This window comes from Ammodytes marinus (genome assembly GCF_949987685.1).
Source record: "Ammodytes marinus genome assembly, chromosome: 12".
Classification (NCBI taxonomy): Eukaryota; Metazoa; Chordata; class Actinopteri; order Uranoscopiformes; family Ammodytidae; genus Ammodytes; species Ammodytes marinus.
The window spans coordinates 21035302-21057757 of NC_137216.1; the positions used below are offsets into that span (position 1 = coordinate 21035302).

The following is a 22456-nucleotide window of genomic DNA, read 5'->3' on the forward strand; positions in this document are numbered from 1 at the left end:
CCATCACATAGCACCACACACATTTTACCTGGAACTGTGTTTATATCAGGTGGGATGGAATTGGTTGTTTAAGTGTAAAAATATTGTGCATCGACATAACACCATATTCTTCCCAATGTAGCATCAGTAAAGGACTAATCAGCCAGAATCAGTGGAAACAGAACGTTTAATAAATAAGTAATTTAAAGGAAGCAAAACATTTTGACATGTCGTGGTAGAAAAAAAGGTGTAAATATACAATTGAATGCTGGCTGAATTCTATTAAGCTGCTCGAGTCTCAGGGTTCTGGTGTTAATTCTTGTTCAATGTCACATCTCTGGGACGGACACATGAATAGAACAGAGCAATCATTGTTTCAGTGACACTTGAGCTCGACATACTACAAGTCATCTCAGAATGATTGAAAGCACTAGACTGTCTTTAAGTGTCGATATAAACGCCTTTGTTCGCCCTGACCTCTACCCCATTGCATGCTGGGATAAACCCCCAACCATGCCTCTTTGTATGATGAATTACTAAGGAAAAAATTTAATTATGTTTCTCATCATATCATATCAAAACTATGATGCATTTTGTCTATGCCCAGCCCTGAGCATCATCACATGACCACTGTCTGTTTGTTTATTGTGTAGGAACCAGATTTAACCACATGTGTATTAGAACAGTCCTTCAAGTTTCACTATTATCTGCTGCAGTTATTGCACTGCAACACACAGCGTGAACCGTGTCACCAGAGGTGCTCAGTGTTTGTGCACACAGTTATAGGTAAAGCACATAAAGAAAAGTCCAGAGTTACTGTTATCATTGTTTAAAGATTTGTTATATTATTTCAAATTAAATGACGGGTTCAAACTTCAGAGTATCGTGCACATACTGATGATGAAATGCGTGACTGCGTAAGGACAGTATCTAGGTTACTGAAGAGTTGTGATCTACGTCACTGTCTTAGTCATTGGTTCGTGTTTTACCTCAGTTTATACACTCCACCGCTCCCTTAAATAATAAAGCGTTTCTTAATGTGTAGAGCACAGTTCCGGTGCTTCAGTCTTACCTCGTATCTTCATTATGTTTGAACGGTACTTCTTTGATGTAACCTTTTGATTTCCATTATACAGTAAGTATTTAAACAAATATTTGCATTTACGTTTTGTATCAAGATTGTCCCATTAAAACATTTTACATAACATTGTCTCAACTAATGTTTTGTTTATTATAGTTTTCCTTGTTTGTGTTGCTGTGATATAGTTTAAACTGAGATTAGTGATAGTGTCTGGCCAAACTGTCTGCAGGTTGGTTGAATTGTTGGTAATGTAGGCATCCGGTTCTGAAATCGAAGATGATTGCAACTGCCATTATATTACTGCATTAATGTTTTCATTTTACGAATTAAAGCACACAAACACATCAAAGTCAGAACTTCAAAACTTGGGAATTCGGACCATCAGAGGAGCATGTGAATGCAGCATTATACCGACGTAGATCTCCTCAAACCCGAGTTTTTCTGCGTTAGATTGAAGTCACAACTCTAATACAATGAAGATTTCTACCGGAGTCAGAAACTGGGGTATAAGAGAATGTGATTTTGTTTCAAGCTTCAACTCGTCTTAACGCTGAAACTAATGACAGAGCAGCTAGAGTCTCTGCGTAACAGACAAATGGACCTCAGCGTCATTAGACGGGTACAGTATAATGGATGGGTCTGTTGTATGGAGTTAAACCCGTCGGTAATCACGGTGCAAGAGTTCACATTCTTGTTTATTATTGGAGTGATTTTCAATTACCTTGTCATCTCTAAAGCTTTTATTTCCCAGACCTAAGTGCAGACATCCTTGAGATGCCATAGCTTTCTTTTCTTTCCTTCCAAATTCTGTAAAAGATTAGTATTTATTGACATGTACCTTTGTGGTAGAAGACCCACAGCTTGGTTTCTCTTTTTGTTCACTTCGACAACAAAAATGAAAGCATCCTCCAAGTATTTTAGTTTTACTGAAGTCCTTGTTTACATGCGTAACTGCTGGAGCAGCACATCAACATCTCTTAGCTTTGTGCTATAAATTCAAACAACTCACACGTTAACACTGATCAAAGCTCACTCTCTCCTAACAAAATAATATTGCACTTAACATCCTTGCACACCAGCCGCCATTATTCTCACACTATATATATATATATATAGTCGTATAGACGTCCTTGCCTTTTGCATTCACACGGATGTAGTATATCCTCATACAGAAACATCAGTAAGAAAACCGTCTTAAAAAACACAGGGGGGCTAGAAATTACACTACATTTCAAAAGGAAGTATTCTACACTATACTTGTACAAATCTCAAGTTTTTTTTTTCAAGTGCTATACAGCAAAAAGAAATAGTGTTTTCTTTCAAATAAAACGCCAGTAGGCTACTGCTAGTCCTCGTTTTCCTGACCCGAACCTTCAGAGCGATCACCTTCCAGTCGATCTGTAAAACAGAGAAAGGCGGGGATTTAAAAATAACGGATATTTTAAATATATGAAATCTCTAAATCATTCAAATGAAGTTCAGACTCTTTTTCTTTTAATGTGCGAGTACCTGATCTGATGTGATTGAGGGAGGCCAACATTCGGAGCATGAACGAGGCCGGGACTGTGATTGTGTTTCTGGTTTCCTCCAACATCAGCTCGTTACGAGTTATTACCTTCAAAAGGAAAAAAGAAGAAGAAAATATGTAGGAAAGAGTGAATCACGGTTGAATCGGACATATACAGAAACGTGATTTTTCTTTGATAATATGTATGAATCTTTGCCTCTGAGATGTGGTGGAATAGTATAAAGTTACATATAATAGAAACATTTAAGTCAAGTATGACTACAATAAATTGAACATTACGTGTACGTCATTAGAGTAAATGTGCTTTGTTTTTATGTTGGAAATACGTTTTTTTTTTCAGGGGAGAATAATAAAAAAGTTTCTCTTTCTGAATTCTGTACATTATGGTTTGTGATCTTTCTTTGCTGCTGTTCGTTTGTCTTGTACAGCATTATGAGGTGGGCAGCTTTTTGGGCCAGGTTTCACCTCGTTAGCGAGGACTCTGTTGAAAGACGCCGACTGTTCCAGTGGCGACCAGATCTTGATGTCGTAGTCTATCCCTGAAGAAGCCAGAACTAGAAGAGAGCAGACAGAGTATGTTGAAGCTTATTGGTTGTAGAGGATGATGTGAGGTGCAGGGTTGACGGTGGTGGGGGTGGGTGTGTTGTTCTACTCACTGGGGTCGTAGGGGTGGGGCTGCAGGCAGTTGACCACGTGGTTGTCGGCTTCCAACAGCATGAGGTGCTCTCCCGTCTGTCTGTCCCAGATGAAGATGTGGCCGCAGTCTGAGCCGCTCATCACAAAGTTGTTGCCCCAAAAACAGGATTCTTTTATCTGGGAGGTAAAAGACAGAAAAGCAATGTTGATATGTTTATTTATTATTGATGACTGCACTGCTAACTGATCAAATTGTCCTTACAATTTTATTTTATTTTTTTTTACAATTCTTTGCTGGTCAGTGTGTTTTTGAATTTACTCTAGGCTAGATGCTACTCCCTGTTTACAGTCTTTATGCTAAGCTAAGCTACCCGCCTCCATCTCCATCTCCAGCAGAAATTAAAGTAGAATTAGATCTTTGAATCCAACTCTCAGAAAGAAAGCTGTGCATTTTCCTAAATAGTCAAATAATTCCTTCAAGAGCATTCTTCCTAAACCAGCATGACATAAATGATATGGGGACGTACCATTGTCCTGGAGTTGCGGTGGCCCTTGTAAACCATTTTAACCGAGGGTCTCCTGATATTCTGCGTCTCGCTCTCCTCCATCTCCCGTCTCTCTTTCCTCCGGCGAAACAGCTCCTGGATACGAGCAGCTGCAGAGCGTCTGTGAAACAAAACAAAAAACAAATACAGTAGATGCCAAACATGCCAACCAAAAAAAGAACGCTCCAAAAAAGGCACATGCAGCCACTGATGCTCACAAAACCCCATGCTTTGAGGTTTGAGTGAATTTTATTCTGGTATGATCAAATCAACCAATAACAAGCTTTTATTTTTTTATGCACAACCCAAATCAGGAAGCAGCAAATCTAATACCACTAATATTGTTGAGCAAAGTCTTGTCTATATAAACTACATGACAGCAGAAATCAAAACTTTATATTTGTCTCTGCACCTTTCCAACAGTATGCCATGCACACATTCTTTGTCAATTACATTTTTTTTTTAAAGTCTTCACAATGCTGCTACTCACACCATTTGTGGAGTCAGTACTCACATGCACATCACTCCAACGCTACAGTTAGCTCTGTGTGCATTAGTTGTTTTTGTGTGTATGTGGGATGACCAAACCAAGACAAAACCTTGTTATATTTTCATACTACACACATCCTGATAGGCGGTTGAGGTTTTAATGCTCTGCTGCATCACACGCCTGACAAGGTTAGATGTATTTTTAGTTGCCGGTGCAAACAAAAAACTTTACCTGATCATCCTATCTCCTACTGCAGATCCTCTGGAATTTTCACTACATTTGTAATAAAACAGTCAATGACAAGGCATCAAAAGAAAGCCCTTAAGTGCTTTGAAAGTTGGAGTCAGCCACTATGGAGAACGCTTGTTGACAAAATCCCTTTCAGTGAACATATCCTCACAATCCGATACCTTTCCAAACTGCGTGTGTGATGGAATAAAAAAATGCAGGTGTTTAAACACAGCCTAGGCTATGTAAACTGGGGTCCCCTTAGCTATGCCAGTTTGGAGCCTAGGCTGTGTTCTTAAAACTGGATTTTGTTTTTCAGTGCGCACACAGTATGTACAGAAAGCGGATCAGGAGTAGATGTTCACTGATTTTGACGACAAGCATGCTCCGGAATCCCTGACTCCACATTTAAACATCTTGGTCTATGAGATAAAAACGTGCCATCAAAACACAAGAGGGTCTGAAAACAACGTACCTCTGTCCCTGTCCTCTGAACCTGGTCGCCGGGATGAGAATGGGATCGTCGTCGCTGTCGTCCGAGTCGTGGCTGGCCCTGGTTGTTGCGGGCGTGCTGTGGCCCTCCTCTCCCTCCCCTCCGGTGGGCTCGGCTCTCCTGCAGCCTCCGGTGGTGTCCTCCTCCGTGCCCTCAGGCTGAGTCCTCTCTAGTGGGGCAGGAGACACACAGACGCCCTGGGAGGAAGAGGAGGAGCCCTCGGCTGGGGCTCGGGCAGACGAGCAGGAAGCAGCACACGGTGGCTCTGTTGAGGCGGTGGCCAGAGCACTGTGCTGCTGCTCCGAGGATTCTGAGCCAACTGAGGGGTGAAAAGGGGAAATTAACACATCGGACAAATGTGCTACAGTATGCATGCAAGTAAGACGTGTGTTTGTGATTTAAGTTAAGTGAGGCTCTGTGTTGACAACGGATTCTTAACAGCACACAGACTTTGACACAGCCAGGCATAGACACACACACACACAGACACACACACACACACACACACACACACACAGGTAGCAGATCGCAAGGACATACTCACTGATTTTGACAAAAAGTTATTTTGACGAAAAGCATTCTCCACAATTGCTGACTCCACCTTAAAATATCAACTTAGCGCCCTTACACCAACTAAACAAACAACCCTGAAATTCCTGACAAGAGGAGTACTCCACTAGACCCGTGACGTCAGAGGTCTCATCCAATCACAGCCATCAGTGAGGGGGGACTCACCTTGCTCTGACACTGAACCCCCCTGCGACAGACTCTCTCTCATAGCCACAGCCTCAGATGCTTTGGGACCTCCACTGCCCATAGAGGTGGATGTGCTACTGCTCCTGTGGAAGAAGACACAACTCGGGGTTCATATTCATTATTAACAGTTGTTCCTCAATGGAGGAATTTGTTGTACAAGGCTGATGATGTGACTGCTTCCACAACATGAGTGCCAAATGATCAAGGATACATTAAAGAGATGCTACCGTCTGTTTATAGAGACTGTAGATTGAAAGAATTATACCGATACACGCTTAGATGCACTCGTCAAGGTTTAAGAAATGAACTGAATAAACAACAAGTGCAGCACACATCCATTTGCAAAGTTGTTTGTCATTGTATAATATTTCATGGAAGTCACTGCACACTGGGATGGAAATTGAAAAACCTCTATTGAGAATGTGCCGCTCGAAAACATTTTTCTCCCTAGTAGTATTTTCCTCACTCAGCATCTTGTGTTGACCATGATGATGCCTGCTATTTATTGTCTGCTTGAAATTTGAAACAGTTTTTTTTAGTAACAAGCCTTTACAGGTTTACTGGCTCAGGCTAATGGCTCACCACTCGTCAGTGAAGTCTAGCTTGATGGTGCTGGTGGTGGTTCCCTCTGAGCTGTAGTGCAGGCTGAGGACTGGCTCCGCTGCACTGGGGCGATTGGTGCTGCCCATGGAGGTGGAGGTGGTGGGAGCGCTGCTGCTGCTGCTGCTGCTGCTGCTGACGACTGCTACAGAAACAGTTTGATCGGGAGGAGAGGAGGCTTCTGCTGCTCCTGAGAGGGGAGAGGAAGATACACAGGAAAAAAGCCAGTAGGAATTATTTATTGGTGTTATTGGTGTAAAAAAAAGTTTAAGCTAGCAGTATTTTGTCCCATGGTTCTCAGCATGTAATTGGTTGTCTAAAAGCACACTGGAAGCATGCAACCTTCAGTTGCATCACTTCCCGTCGATTAACAGAAATGGGGAACATGCAGCGGACGTTCACAGAACAGACACAGAGAAGGATCAGCAGCCACAGCAACAAGGCAGAAACACATCAAGACACGAGAAGGATCATTAGGCTTATTACGGAGTTTTTTTCAGAAAAAAACTGCAAGCAGGGCCGTTCTCTGCTTCTGTACATGTGCAAAAAAATCTGATATGCATTAGTTTTTTGTTTTGATTTTTTTGTTTGTATTTTTGGAGTAATTTGGGTGAACTGTCTGAGTATAGTCCGATTCCTTTACTTACAATTATTATTATTATTATTATTATTATTATTATTATTATTATGATGATGATGATGATGATTATTATTATTATTGTGTCCTACAGTCAAAGTAACAGTAACTTGGGTCAGAAACTCTACTCTGTTATTTGCAGGCAGTTAAATATGTGTTGACAGAGAGAATTAAAAAGCATGAAAACGATGGAACAGAAATGAGAGAAAGTGTTTGTGTTTATGAAAGGGGGTGGGGATGGTTAAAGAGAGTAGCAGGGTGGGGTGATGGGTTGGGGACGCACCCTGCTGTTCATCCAGAGTCATGGATCCCAGCTGTTTGTTTACCACAGACGAGGGGGAATCTGGAACACAAATGAGACCGACTAAACATCGGACACAAGAGGTCACACCTTGAGGGTTCACACAGTCAAAGCGCACCAGGGTTAAAAACGCCAAAGTCATGTTAAATTACACACACACACGATCCAAAGCCAGGCAGGAGGAGCTGTAAGATCGGCTGAAGGGGTTAAAAAGCTTCATCTTATAATAACCATCAAGCTTTATACTGTGAGACAGCACAATAATGGAAAATGAAATCCTTATTATTAAGCTCAATTTGCTTTAGAAACCTCAAAAACAAACCCAAATGTCTCATACCTACACAGCAAATTTTTTCTCTGACATGTTATTTAATGATATGTCATCAGTGATAACAAATGTGACAGCTAAACAAAAGCTCCAATTCTCTGCTATTCATCCGTGCAGCTTGGATGTAACAAAACAAGCAATGGCCCTTGATTCCATCCGTCAGTGATTGAGTTAAATTACCATTTGAATAAAAAACTATTTCCGACTTTCATATTGTGACATGAACATAAAGGCTGCAGAAGCACAAGGTTAAACATGCTCAGAGATGAAAAACATATCTTTGCATGGTTCCCAAAATACTGCTTGAGAAACCATAAAACACTGTGAAAGAGCTGATTTTACATTGTTGCAAAATTCCCTTGCAGTGAGGGGGTCGACGATTAAAATAAACTTTTTACAACAGCTATAACCAATAGAACAGAATTTACGCCGATCATGTTTCCACTTGTATTAATGCAAACTGCACAGATGAATTAACACATATCTGGCAAACACATTGTGTCTCCTTATGCAGAGGTTCTGTCACTTTAAACAAACGCAGTGGATGAAGTCGCTGATGTCTTGCGTTCCTGATCTGAAGAAGGCTTTAGTTATGATTCTCAAGATTAAACCAAAGTTCACCATTCCTACATTACGGTCAAATGACTGGTCAATAGTATGCATCACCAAACATGAGCTTCACAGTGACTGGTACCACTCCGACAAGAGAGTTTGCAGGTGAAAAAACTCAAGCAAAGTTGATGGAGTGAAAGCGTTAGTGAGTGAAGGGCAGAGCAGACGGTGGACAGGCGGTCAGGTTAATGAGTACAAGATGCATTAAAGGGGGAATGGAAAGAGGATCACTGTGGGATTAGTGGTCAGTTTTGAGCAAGACCTGGCTTCTTTCTGGAGCCTAACTGTGCCTGCCAACAGACAACATCCACCTTTCCTACATAGAGGAGAAAGGGGAAGATGGCAGGGGAAGGTGCGGGGTGTTGGGGCCCAGGCGAACAGCCTGCATGTAGTGGGGGTTTGGAGGGGAGGGTAACCTGTCTCAGCAGCAGCAGCGGTAGGAGCGGCTCTTTGTGACTGTCTCTCAGCGGCTGCAGAGGAAGGAGAAGAGGCCGCTCCCCGACCCAGTCCTGGAGGGTCGGCCAGCCGGAGCAGCCGCTGCAAACGCCTACATACTAAACTTATGGGCAGCCGATGAGGACCGTACTCTGACAAAGAGGCGAGAAGGAAGAGGAAGAGAAGGGAGAGTGAATGCACGATAAGAAGACTGAAGGGGGAGTAGGTGAGGAAAGAGACAACAGGAGGAGTAGGAGGACAACAGGATGCTGAGAGGGAGAAGAGAGTGAAGTGAGGGCTGCTGCTTGAGTGGAGTGGCTCCAACACGCACACATTCACACACACTCATAAAACACAATCTCAGACTCACACACACAGGGGAGACTGAGTTCACCTTCTCGTATGCACTGAAGCCTAAAATGCAAATTTCTGAAACATTTCATGTGCAGAGTGAGTATGTGTGTGTGTGTGTGTGTGTGTGTGTGTGTGTGGGTGTGTGTGTGTGTGTGTGTGTGTGTGTGTGTGTGTGTGTGTGTGTGTGTGTTTTACCTGAAAGTGCTGGTTCTGAGGTGGCCGTCGCCGTGGTTTGGGCCCGACTCCTCTGCTGCGCGTCAGGCGAGGAGGTGGAAGGGGCCGGTGTTGAGGAGCTGGAGGGAGGAGGAGCAGTGACTGCTGATGAGGAACCAGAGGAGGGAGTGGACCTGGGCATGGCAGCAGCAGCAGCAGCAGCAGTGGTGGGACCGGCAGCTACATCCGGGGCCTCTGTCCCCACGGGCCTCTCCTGGACCCTGCTGGACTCCTGACTGGACTCTCCTGCTGCTGCTGCGGCGGCGGCGGCGGCCGGGGGATTCGACGGCCCTTCTGGACGGGCGGCTGTGCCTGAAACAGGAAAATTATGAGAAAAAATAGTTTTAGAATCTTAGGAGTTTCTGTTGAGTTTAAGGAGAAAAAAAAAAAAAAAAAAAAAAAAAACAGATTTAGAAGGACATTTGAATAAAATATCACGAAAATAAACCTTAAAATAAACTTGCACGGTAAATAACTTGTATAGTTATAGAAGTAATTTTATAGAATATGATAAAAGGGAAAACTGTTCAATAATAAAAAATACATGTGGAGTTATTGCAACCCTCTAATTTAATTTCTTCAAGGTTTTATGAGTTTTTTTTTGTATATGAGCAATCATGTGAAGATTTTTCTATTTAACGTTTATTTTTATAGAAAAGTCTGTAGCATAAACCTATGGCACACACCATAGCATTTATAGCATAAGCTTATTTGCCAAAAAAAAATACACAAAACAACAAAAGACATACATACAAAACACAAATTGTTATTTTTTTTTAGCAGACGGTTAACGGCTCACCTCGGGGTCTTGTCTGAGGCCGAGCTCCTCTGCTGCCCTGAGCCTCGCTGGCCTCCTCAAACCACCGGGACAACATGTCTGACATCCTCTGCATCAGAGACACGTTGGGGCTCTGCTCTCCTACAACAACACAGGAAGAGGAAGAATCATCAAGATGCTTTTAATAACACTCAACGTATAAAGACAAACTTGATGATAGTTAATACGTCCGAACAATGGTCATGGCTTCACACAAGGCAAGGCAAGTTTAGTTATATAGCACAATTCAGACACAAGGCCACTCAAAGTGCTTTACAGGGGCAAGATTAAAATACACAACACACATTAGAAAAGCGAATGAATAAAACATTTAAAAGCGAATGAATAACATTTATATAAAATAAAAATGACAGGTTAAAATGGAAACAGAAAAGTCTTCAGACTTGATTTAAAAGAGCTGAGAGTTGCAGCAGACCTCAAGTTCTCTGGGAGTTTGTTCCAGAGATTTGGTGCATAAGAACTAAAAGCTGCTTCTCCTTGTTTAGTCCTAACTCTGGCGACTGTAAGCAGACCTGTCCCAGACGACCTAAGGGCTCTGGACGGCTCATAACGTATAAGCAGATCAGTAATATATTTTGGCCCTAGGCCATTTAGGGCTTTATAAACACAGCAGAATCTTCTATGATGATGCTATAACACTTCAAAAAGACTGTTGTTTCTCATGTGGGCGCTCAGAAAAGAAGAAGGACACTTGATTTTTTTGGCTCAGCTTTACGTAATGTTACATGTGTGATGGAGACAAAATGTTTATGGTCTGAGTTGACCGCTTTTCAAAATTGTATTATTAACTTCATACTAAATTGTAATAACAAAAAGGTGAGACCTGGAACTTGAGGCCTCTGCTTTAACTTAAAGGAGCAGTACCACATAAAGTACATGTCGGCTGGGTTACCAACTGCTCTGATCTTACCGTCTCTCTCCCGCTCGCTCTCAGGGCGAGCTCGGGGTCCAGTGTCAGACCAGTCACCTCTTAGACGGAGGCGCTTCACTGGAGGCTGCCTCAGCTGTGGACACACACACACACACACACACACACACACACACACACACACACACACACACACACACACACACACACACACACACACACACACACACACACACACACACACACACACACACACACACACACACACACACACACACACACACACACACACACACACACACACACACACACACACACACACACACACACACACACACACACACACACACACACACACACACACACACACACACACACACACACACACAAGCAGTTTGTCAGTCAAAGCATGGTCAAAAATAGCTCCACTGCCAAAGCAAAACACTGCTTGTCTCTGTCAGTGTCTTCTTTAAAGTGCCCCCCCTCCCTCTCTTCTGGCTACACGGCTGAGGTTGCCTTCACTTTCCAGCCCCCCTGGCTCTCTCTATGGGGCAACAGGCTGAGAGCCAGAAATAGAAAGAGAGGGTCTTAGTGCAGGGACTATCAACTGCTTTACACAGAAAATGTCATCAGGTCTGGATAAGGGCTGGAGGTGGTGAAAAGCAGCAGAGGCTGAAAGAGATAAGTGGACTCCATCAGATAGAATGGCTCCTGGAGAAAATAGGTTACAGGTAGAAGGGGAAAAAGTTGAGAGGGCTAATGAGCCTCCAACTATTTTGGACCATGGAGGAGGTCTCAGCCTGCGTCAGTCGCTGTATTTAGAAAGGAATGTGTGTGGTGGTTGCATCTCTCGACACAGCCAAACTCACCAGGGGGGTTTGAAACACTGGCACCGTGATCCAGCACATTCAGACACACGAGACGAGCTGCGCTCACAGTAAACACTTCAGTTTATCTGATCTCACACTTTTTCTGCTTGTTCATCGTAGCACGTACGATGACCCAAATACATTGGAGAAAGGGACTGAAGGAGAAGACCATTTTTATTTGTTTTGAATCTATAATCCAGCGATTGGAATTCTCTATTCTCCCGCTCGTCCTCCCTTTAGTTTCTTCAGGGTCATTTGTTACACTCTCTGCACTGCATCGCTGATGTCTGCAGTGCTCTTAGAGAAGCTCTTAAAAGGCCTCTGTCTTGTTGTGTTTGTTTACAGAAAAAAAGCACTTTCTGCATGAAAGACTCTGCTTCTATGGTACTGATATATGCAGCATCCATTGTGAAGAGCTGGATAATATGTCATGCTACATTTAACGTTTTATCGTTTCTCTGCACCTTAATTAGACCGTATGAAACTGAGTATCTTTGGGTTTTGTGCGATTTGTCACACAAAACAAGGAACTTGAAGGCTTGCGATTTGCATTATTTCACTATGTCTTAAGATGGGCAAGCATCGTGTCTCTCTTCAGAACCAATATATCTCCAAAACCAGGATGCAAGTAAGGACTCAAGCAGAAAAATACTCTACAAGACTTAGATTCAACCTGTGCGTTACAATACCCATACTTCTACTATTTAGTAGTATTCCAAAAAAAGATTTAGGCCCCGTGTCCACCTAACGCCTTTTTCTGACCGCAAGCGCCTTTTTTCAAGTGATACCCGCTCAGAGCTTTTTTTCACCAAGCGTTTTGCCCTTTTTGTGCGGCCGCTTCGAGCATTTCGAGTTGAAAAAAAGCTCAACTTTTCAGAAAAGCGGCGGGGACACCACCGGCGTTTTTATCAACGAGCCAATCAGATAGTAGATCGTCGGGACTTGTCGAAGAAGACGGAAGAGAAACTGCTTTTTTCCCCGACTCTGTTTTACCCGAAACTGTACTTAATGAGTGACTTAAAATGACTACACCAGAGGTAGGAAAGGCCGTTTGTGGGAGCAGATTAGGCGGACACTTTAACTGCTGTATTTGTGGTGTACCCAAAACATGCATGTAAAGTACAATATGTCAAAAATAAGCTAATGTCCTATAACAGATACTGTACTGAACAGCGGTGCTTCCAGATAAATATGAACATGCTAAGTTAACATTTCCTGTTAGGCCCTAATGTCAGGTACAGCTAAAGGCTGATGGGAATGTCACTAGTTTTACATACATTTGGTCATCAACCAAAGTATTAGTGAACATTGTGATGAAAAATGAAAGGATGATCAAAGTAAAGACAATTCATCCGAAGTGGATAAAATGCCATTGTAATCCATCCAATAGTTGTCAGTAGATGCGCGCGAGCACACGCACACACACACACACAATCCAGCGCACTCACCTCTTCCCTCCTCTCCTCAGACGGGCCCTTCAGTTCCCGGGCCTGGTCGTCTTTGGGATCAAACAGGTAGATGTAGTCAGAGGAGTAGCTGACCAACACCTCCTGGCCGTCCCCGCTGTAGCACAGGGACGTCACGCGACACGACTTGTTGGACAGATGATCCGGAACAAACCTCCCACACATGCCTGTTGTTCCCCGGCCCATGTAGTTACCTGAGGACAAGACAGAGAGCGCTTGATATGGTATGTGATGCAATGACATAAAGCACTAGGACCACGGTACATCTCTGAACTTGTGTTTTCACTCTTTGAGTAAAAAAGCATGTTGTGTCTGACTATATCAACATAAACATAAAGACAGAGGAAGCTGAGTGAATGATTTGAAAACAGTTTACCTGTCGCTCTGGTGCCCAACATGCGTCTGTCGTATATCCGCACCGAGCTGTCAGAGCAGCCCACGGCCAGGTAATACGGCACCAGGGGAGAGATGGATATAGAGGTCGCTGCCCTTCGACAGTTTATCAGGATGTCCTGAAAGAAAAAAGAAAGAAAAACTTAGGGAAGTTCTTTTTAAAAGGTAAAGTCATTCCTGCTGGTCCGAAAGTTCACTAGCCCTCGATCAGTTTTTGCAGTAAGAATAGAGATTTGAGGATGATCAGTTGTGGATTTTCCACTTGTAAACAACCAACAGGTTGTAGGATAATTAACACGGGAAGGTAACAGAGTCTGGAAAAACTACACTGACAGTTTTAAGGTCACAGGTAATGCTTGAGCGCGAAACACGAGAAGATGCAACGCAATGCCGAGGGAACACACTCACACTTGCATACACTCAGATAAAGCCACACACACCACGACACACATACACACACAAATAGCCTCGCCTGAAGCCAAGGAAACTGTTTTCTGAATTACCCCATAGACAGAAAGTTGTTTGTGAAGAGTTGAAACTCGGATAGTAAATCTGGGAGACGAAGGTCTGTAACACTATCAATACCAAACTAACGCCAATTCAGTCTATAATAAAAAAAGATAGATCAACAATTACATTTATTTTAAATAAATAATATAAAAGGAGGAAGTATTGACGAAAATCTCAATTTACATTCTGGCCAATTCAAGAGACCTATTCTTTGATTTGAAAAGCTCTAAAATTCAAAAGAAAATCTACACAGTGACAACAAAAACAAACAAAAAAGAAAAAACTGATCCTCACTAATCAAACAGATATTATTGACACTGCTGCTGGGGGGAGGGGGTGATTGGGGTGCACCACAATCACACGCTGAAAAAGGAGACAAACTATCAGCCGTACATCTTTGCAGTCTTCTTTCGTGCAGCTGGTCTTCATGCGCAGGTCAAACCATCGCACGGTGCCATCCTCGCCACATGACAGGAAGGTGTAAGGGTCGTTTGGTACCGTCATAATCTGGAGGAGAGAAAGAGAGAGAGAGGTGGAGGTCAGGAGACAGGTCAAAGAAGGGCTAGAGAAAGACGTGAAGGTGATGGAAGTGTTGAGCACCTCGTAAGCTGTTCCGTAGTGGCAGGTGAACTGACACTGTCTGTTGAGCTCGGGGCTCTTCTCTGTGTGGGTGTAGTAGATGATGCCGTCCCCGGAGCACGAGATGATCTCCTGGCTGTTGGTGTGCGGCATGAACTTCGCGCTGAAGATGTTCGCCCGATGACCCGAGCGGATTGACTTCTTGACCTGAAGAAAGAAAGAAAAAAAAAGAAAAAAAAGCACACTATACCTCAATACACACTTAAACTCACTTAAAACACAAACCTCCATTTCAAAAGAAGAAAACAGGTGAATTTCATGTGGTCAGATGCTCTGCTTCAATATGTTTGCTTCCAAAAATCCTATTTAATTAAGAAAAAAATAATCCCCATATCATTTTGATAACATTCTTTACTAAACTGGACAAAATTGACATGTGTACAGTACAGGTGTAAAAACCTGCATCAAAGCATTGTCAAAATGATCAAAGTGTGACATGATTATTTTGATTATTCATGTCTTTTTCAAGCCCCAACCACAGCAGTTCTACCAGCATCCAATGCGGAAGTGACAAATTGCAGTTGCACCAGGTGGCCACTAGGGGCAGGTTTCAAAACAGAGCAATTTCTCCTTGACTCCCCGTTTTCACAGGATTATTAAACCCATTTAAGGCCTGGTACAAAAAAGCATTCTAGTCTGTGTGTTAATGTCATACCTCCATGACAACACTGAGGGGGGTGAATTTTTTTCTAGCAGGCTAGTCTTTCTTCTTTTGGAGGTTAAAATGTATAAATAATTAGGGGCGCGGTCTCTTGAGTGACAGCTACCCGCCCGTTGGCCCTCACTTCGCCTTGGAGGTATATGTCAACTAGATGGGAGTATCTCCCTCCCCCCGACGTCACATCGTGAGGGGAAATGATGCGAGGTAAAAATATGACAAGATGGCGATGCGCATAAGCCAGGACAATTGGATGCAGTTGGAATAACTGAGGTCAGCCCGGATGCTACATCCATTTTATATTTATCTATATCTATGGTCTTTTTATGTCTTGTTTGGAGGAAGAAATATTTTTTTGATATTACATTTTTACACCTTGTAAACATAGGAAACAAACGATAAGAATAGACTGTATTTCAACCACCTTCATCTCTGTGTGACTCAGCTCATTTGTGCCTGAAGTGTTTCCAGGAGTCACTCAGAGCACCAGCTGTATATGCGTTTAATGATTTTGATTTTCTTTGAGGTAAAGAAATATTTGAACTGGATAAACTTGCGCCAACTGATCAACAAGTTGGATTATCATCATCAATGGAGCAGTTTTCTCTCATAGACAACAGTTCATTCTCCTCCTTATGTTGTTCTCCCATAAGGCAAAGTGGGACCTACCTTCTTGTTGTACGGGTTGGTGATAACCAAGAAGGTATCGTCTGACCCTGACAGGAGGTATTCACCTGTGTCACTCCAGGATATAGTGTTGACCTGTGAAGAGAGAACCACTTGGGTTATATGGGACACAGATAGTTGCTGTGCAGTTTGCATCAGTGCTGAAAGGATTATTTTGCTGACAAAAAAAAACGTCCTTTATGAAGTTATAACTGTTTTTCTTAATTTTAATATCATCATATTCCAATTTTCAAAAGGGCATTTTGAACACTCAATAATCTAGGAGATGATTATCGGGGGAGGAAATACAAAAACAACATTTTCCTACATAGAATTACATTTATACACTTTACTAGAGAAATATTGTTTAGTTTCAACCCTTCAGGTCTCCTTAAGTTGTTGGGGAGGGGTCAAAAATAGAAGACATTGGTTTGAGTGAGGGGTTCAAACTAAATAAGGTTGGGAACCAATGGTCATTTAAACAAAGCTGATCTAAAGAAAGATATGTTTGACGCATGTAACAGAGCTTTAGTCAAATTATTTTCAGTTACGCGTCAATTAACATTCAACTGACTGACATCAGATTAAGTTAACAGCTAACAGTATCCCATCCATGAATCTAAAGTGGAGGAACAGGAACGCTCAGTGAACCGCTTGCTGGCGCTTCGTGGATCAATATTTCATTAACACCAGATGAACACGGCTTCAGCTTCCCCCACCTTTAAACACAGGTCCAAGTGGGTTAGTCTCTTCACCTTCTACAGGCCGATTTGATTAGATCCAGTAAAAGCTACATCTGAGGTTGTGTTATATGTGTGCGTTTGTGTGTTTGACTGGAAATATAATATAAATCTTGCATTCTTTGACTGTTAATGACAACTTGTGTTGCGCAAACCAAATCAGCTCATATGCAACGTACAGCTACTTCCTTGTTCTTACTGATTTTGCAATACAGTTTCTCGTGGCTCTTTCTAAACCTTCAGGCCCAAAATACCAGCAGGTCTCCCATCAAACAGCTCGTAGCATCACTGGCAGCGATATGAAAACACTCTCAGACCATCCGATTCCTAAGAGCTCATATATTTGCATGTACGTCGGGGTTCGAGGTGTTTATTTGTTGTGTGTTTTTTGTAAAAATGTGAACGTCCTGTTGAAAGCGCCAGAGAAGAAAAGCTATATCCTCCAATCCTTTAAATGATATGGACCAATACATCTTTGCTTTTACAGATTACCGAAGATTAACCTGTTGATTAACCCATTGATGACTATGGCAATCTAGGATGCATGTCCTTAATGCCTGAGGGTTTTCTGAAAAAATAGTACGAATTGTCAAGTCTACCAAAACCTTAATATCTAAGCCTGTGTAGCACATAGAAACATGAAATAAAATACATTTAAAAGTTAAGGTTCACAGGTTTCATTTAAACATGCTCCCTTAGCGCTTACAAACCAAAAAATATTTCTAAAAATCGTCAAAATTAGATGAATTAGAAAATTATTAAATATTGTTAATAAATAGATGCAATGTGTTGTGTGATTTTCGTCAGTAGTCTATAGTAGACCTTGATTCTGCGCACCAAACGCCACTAACTGTTCTGTCGCCGACATAGCCGGCGTATTTTTTTTATTATTTTGTTTTATTTTTTTATTTTCAATTTTTTTGATTGACGTTATTTTCGGCAAACCACACAACTTTTGGGTGGTCACGTGGTCTTAAAAAAAATAAACAAAACCCACCTCGTGTATTTGAACCAATGACGGTGCATTCTATGCTGGGAATGCCATGAAAAATAGATAAAATAATAATGCTGCGCGACGCAGCATCAGGCAGGAGAGCCAATGTGGCATCGCGCAGCAGCCGTCATCAATGGGTTAAAGGTCTATAAAAAGATTCAGAAATAATGATTCAATTAATTAAATCACATTCCTGCCTCGGACAGGGCATAATGTTGACATAGAATATCTTGCTTATACATGACTAAAACAGCTAATGAATTAATAATGTGTGTAACAAGAAATTATCTTGAAAGGCTTTTTAGTTCAGACGTTGTGGTTAAACCGAAGCCGGTGTTAGAGTGGAGCCTGGACGTGTGAGCTATAGACGATGGGACATGCTGATAGTGTGACTTTTCTGTCAGCTTCAGGTTTCCCAGAGGCTCAAACCACCTGGCCTGATGTCAAAGGCCTGATGTCAAAGAGCTGTACCAGAAAATCATTAAAATATATTAAAATGGAGAGATTTACAATAAAACTAGAAAAGAAATATATAACAAAATCATATGTATGGGATATGAAAATGTTCGCAGTATAAAGTACAAAGAATATTTGCTATGTGCAGACCAAAATTCTATAAAAACTGTGCATTAATGTGGAGACTTTAATGCAATGTGTAGTGTTCAAGGGCAGTGGGACGAGACTCCGTTGGATTGTCCCACAACGTGTTGATGAGTTCAGCTGAAGACACATAAACTTATAATATAAAAAAAGAAAAGGATTCAAATTTGGAGAACTTACGCAGCCATCGTGAACATTTAGGGTCCCTTCAAGTTTAAGCCTCTGGACAAATTCTCTTCTACCTGTGAAAAGAAGAACAACAAAGTCAAATCATGTCTTATTCTATGGAATGACCAACATACTTTTTCTTTCTTGGATTAATAGCTGTAGTGCACACTTTTATAAAATATCAAATTAATTGCATTCAGTATTGCCACATCTTGTAGTGTACAATCTACATCAAGAGTACATATCCAAACAGTGTACATGCTGCTGCAAGAAGACAGTTTAATGTAACTGCAGGAAAGTGGTCTGATCAGGACTTCACTTCAATAGTTTGTGTAACACAGAAGTAGTTAGAGACAACCTGTTCTTCAAACGTTCTGTGGATGATGTTACTGTGATTTAATATTTTGACCTGAGGCTTCATTTTCATAGGATGCAGCTTCAGTTAAACACTGAATAAACAGCTCCGCAGTGAGCCTGAAACTCTGTTTTAATGTCCTACTTTAAGACAAAACGAGGGGAGAAATACAAACAGGGGAAATTGATTAAACTAAACGTTTAATGTTGTGCAAGTGAAACTACTCAAATAACTAAAAATACCTGTTACATTTTGCCACCTCTTTGTTCAATTTAGCTGGCAGCACCGTCACCGATTGACAGACGTCAGACTTATTGTACTTATTTTTTATATTCCTGTTGGCATCACATAGTTTAGTATGTTGGTTTCTTGTTAACTATCTAGTAGTGAAGATCATACATTGAATACAAATAGAGGTGGGACAGCAATATTGTCCTCTGAGAAAGGTTACTGGAACATGCACACAGTTATTTATTAATGGCATTTTTTCATTGTGCGAAAGATTTAAATCTCTGCTTTGTGTCTGGAGGAAGTACAGTACACATATGGAAATAAGAAGAATGTGTCATAAAAATGCATTTAGCTGCTTTATTTCTAGTTTAACCATGATGCACCTGTGTCAATGTGCAGTGTCCAACTTGCCTGCCTTATTTTTTACTCCATCAAATCTCTCTATTTACACCTAAAACACTGCTACGGACAAATTTTCCTTAAACCTCCTCCGGGCAGTCGTATCTCTTGTAGGAATTCGATGTCTACCACTACTCTTTGCCACCATCGTCACCCCCTCCTTTATGCAGCTAAATATATCCCGACCCGCACGTCACTGCATGCACCCTCTCTACCCGTGCACAATAACAGCTCTCGGGGCCATATCTCAGTGGAAGCTAAATGCAGCGCTGACTAAACCTTCGAGGCACCTGCCCCACCTTCGGAAGGCCCCACACAAACCTTCATTCAAAACGACTCTCATCCCCGGAGCTGACTGCTGGATGAGCCACAGCGCAGACCCCCCCCCCCTCTCTCTCTCTCTGTGTCTGAGCAGCAGCATGCCAGCAGAGCTCTCTCGCCCTCTCTTCTGTTTACTCCGCAGCAGACACAGTGTTGTTTTACTTTTAATACCGTCGTCACAACCACACACACACACACACACGCACACGCACGCACGCACGCACACACACACCAAATGGCTGACTTCTGTCCTAAACTTCTCAGTTCTCACGGATAAACTCAAGACTAGCGACTGCAAATCAGACAGAGACTCATCAGAGTGTGAATGACGTATCGATGAACACTCTTATTCATAACAACAACACAGCAATAACATGGCAATAGATCCTGATTTTATCTTTTTGTGATATATGTCAACACAAAAGAAAAGAAAAACAAAATTAGCGCTGTTGTTGAGACATACCTGAGATGCATTGCTGCTGTATTATAACATTAAACTATTTAGGCTACTACTTATTTTGATTATTATGCATTTAGGATTTTTTTTCCAAGATTGTTTTCACTTTGGATTTAAGGCTTGACACACATGGCCAGTAATTATGGCAAGTAATGAATGTCATTTGTTTTCCGTGAAAAAGATGTAAAATTCGTTCTTGTGTACGGATGTCTAAGAGAGATTGAGACATCCATGTGCCGTAGAGCCAAAACGAGAGCTCTGACTTGCACAGACAGGTTTTATTTGTGTTGCAGGAGTCGAAGTATTTACCATAAATTACATCTACAGCTAATAAGGAGTAAGAGTTACACCCGTATGAAAGTGTTGAGTGTTGAGTAAGTTTCCACATAGGATGTAAATCTCCACAGGAACCTAAAATATTATTGACATTAAACTCTCTCATTGTGTCACGTTCTAAAACCCTGCAGTCTCATGACAAGTTGCAATAGTCATTACCGTTTCACAGTTGTAAAAAAGGGGAAGCATTATGGACAATATGCGCTTTAAAGTTCTAAATGATATGTATCTATATATTTAGCTGTGAGAGTGACTTCAGGAGGATGACACCTTTCGTTTCCTACAAATTCCTGCAAAACTGAAATGCACTTTCAAATGCACTGCACCTTCAGAAAATGCATTACAGCATTGATCCCTGCTTTTAACTCAATCACTTTTGCCATTATAGGACTACAGAGATGCTCCAGTCAGAGTTCAGCTGCACGCGTATGCTTTTCTGTGCATCAACTGTGGCTTAACATGCAAACCCTGAATGATGAGATAAATCTATGTATTTTTCGCTCCAACAGAGAGATGCACTATTGAGGATTATGCGTAACATTTAATCCATAAACGTGTTACGTACTCCCACGTACAGAATGGGACAGGAAGCAAGAAATGAAATGCACAGGATGGATTTACTCTGGACGCTACTGTCTTTGTAGAAGGAGCAACTTTAGCAGCTCTCTGTTGGTAGCAGAACAGACAGGCACTGAAGGCTTAGGGCACACAGTCATCTTGGGGTACAGCTGTCACCACACACACACACACACACACACACACACACACACACACACACACACACACACACACACACACACACACACACACACACACACACACACACACACACACACACACACACACACACACACACACACACACACACACACACACACACACACACACACACGTCGAGTTACCTACCAGACATACTTTCAAAATGCTGCATGTTTTTCACGTTAGCATCAAAGAGGTGTGTTTGTTTCTTACCTAAATAGTTGCTTCTGATGCTGTTGGGCTCGCTGTATCCGATTAGGCGTTTATTTACATCCCAAACCAGGTTGCTGGAGCAGGACATCGTGACCATATGTGCCTTTTAATTAACAATAACATTGAAAAAAACTAAGCTAACCCTTTTCCTGTTGATGTATTCCTGTTTTATTTATTGACGTCTCTGTTTTGCCATCGGGGTACGCCGCTGTCTGTCGGGACAGCGTCACCGTTAGCTCTATACGACACTCAGCTGCTTCATAGCGGGACGTGAAGGTCTCCTCGCCCGTGTCCGGTGTCTGCGTTCCCCGCTGAGTTTACATTCACGGTGTGCCTGCTCTCTGCTGCGCTAACTATCTGTCCTGCTAGCCTAGCCTGGTTTATTTCTTCTAGCAGCGGACAGCTGTTACCAAACATCGCGATAAACCGCGTGGTTTGACAGAAAGGGAGAGGGGCGCTCGTTTTACGAGGACGAACAGCTGGCGGGCGGAGTGTTTCGAAGAAAATTGGGAATTTAACATAGATGGTATATACAATTTAATTTTTTTTGGATTATGTTAATTTATGGCCGGTCTTGTTGTCCCAGGGCAAAAATGGGCTGCCATTCCTTTATCTAATTTACTTTACTACGTGTTATCAATTATTTTCTGTCATGCCCCCCCTAGGGGACAGAAATTAAATACTGTTGGAACCTGCAAATATTTATTTATTTATCTGTACAAAACCACTGTATGAAGTTTCTGGCACGAGCATTCTGCAT

General features: G+C 42.0%; 1 protein-coding gene across 3 annotated transcripts; it reads right to left on the reverse strand.

The window, feature by feature from the left end:
- Positions 1-2319: 2319 nt before the first annotated feature.
- On the reverse strand, positions 2320-22183 carry dcaf6 (ddb1 and cul4 associated factor 6). 3 transcript variants are annotated; one of them, XM_080037541.1, is made up of 20 exons: positions 21697-22183; positions 18638-18699; positions 16127-16219; positions 14761-14946; positions 14554-14667; positions 13634-13769; positions 13240-13451; positions 10965-11058; positions 10016-10135; positions 9199-9528; positions 8631-8801; positions 7257-7316; positions 6319-6526; positions 5716-5819; positions 4963-5299; positions 3752-3890; positions 3245-3401; positions 3054-3142; positions 2570-2675; positions 2320-2458 (listed from the first exon to the last, which is right to left on the reverse strand). In XM_080037541.1, exons 1-20 carry the CDS (start codon positions 21791-21793, stop codon positions 2406-2408), a joined length of 2868 nt encoding a protein of 955 aa, XP_079893667.1. In that variant the 5' UTR covers positions 21794-22183; the 3' UTR covers positions 2320-2405. The 3 variants fall into 3 exon arrangements, with proteins under 3 accessions (XP_079893667.1, XP_079893668.1, XP_079893669.1); XM_080037542.1 differs by lacking the exon at positions 8631-8801 and having other exon boundaries at positions 21697-22181; XM_080037543.1 differs by lacking the exons at positions 7257-7316; positions 8631-8801 and having other exon boundaries at positions 21697-22179.
- Positions 22184-22456: the final 273 nt, after the last annotated feature.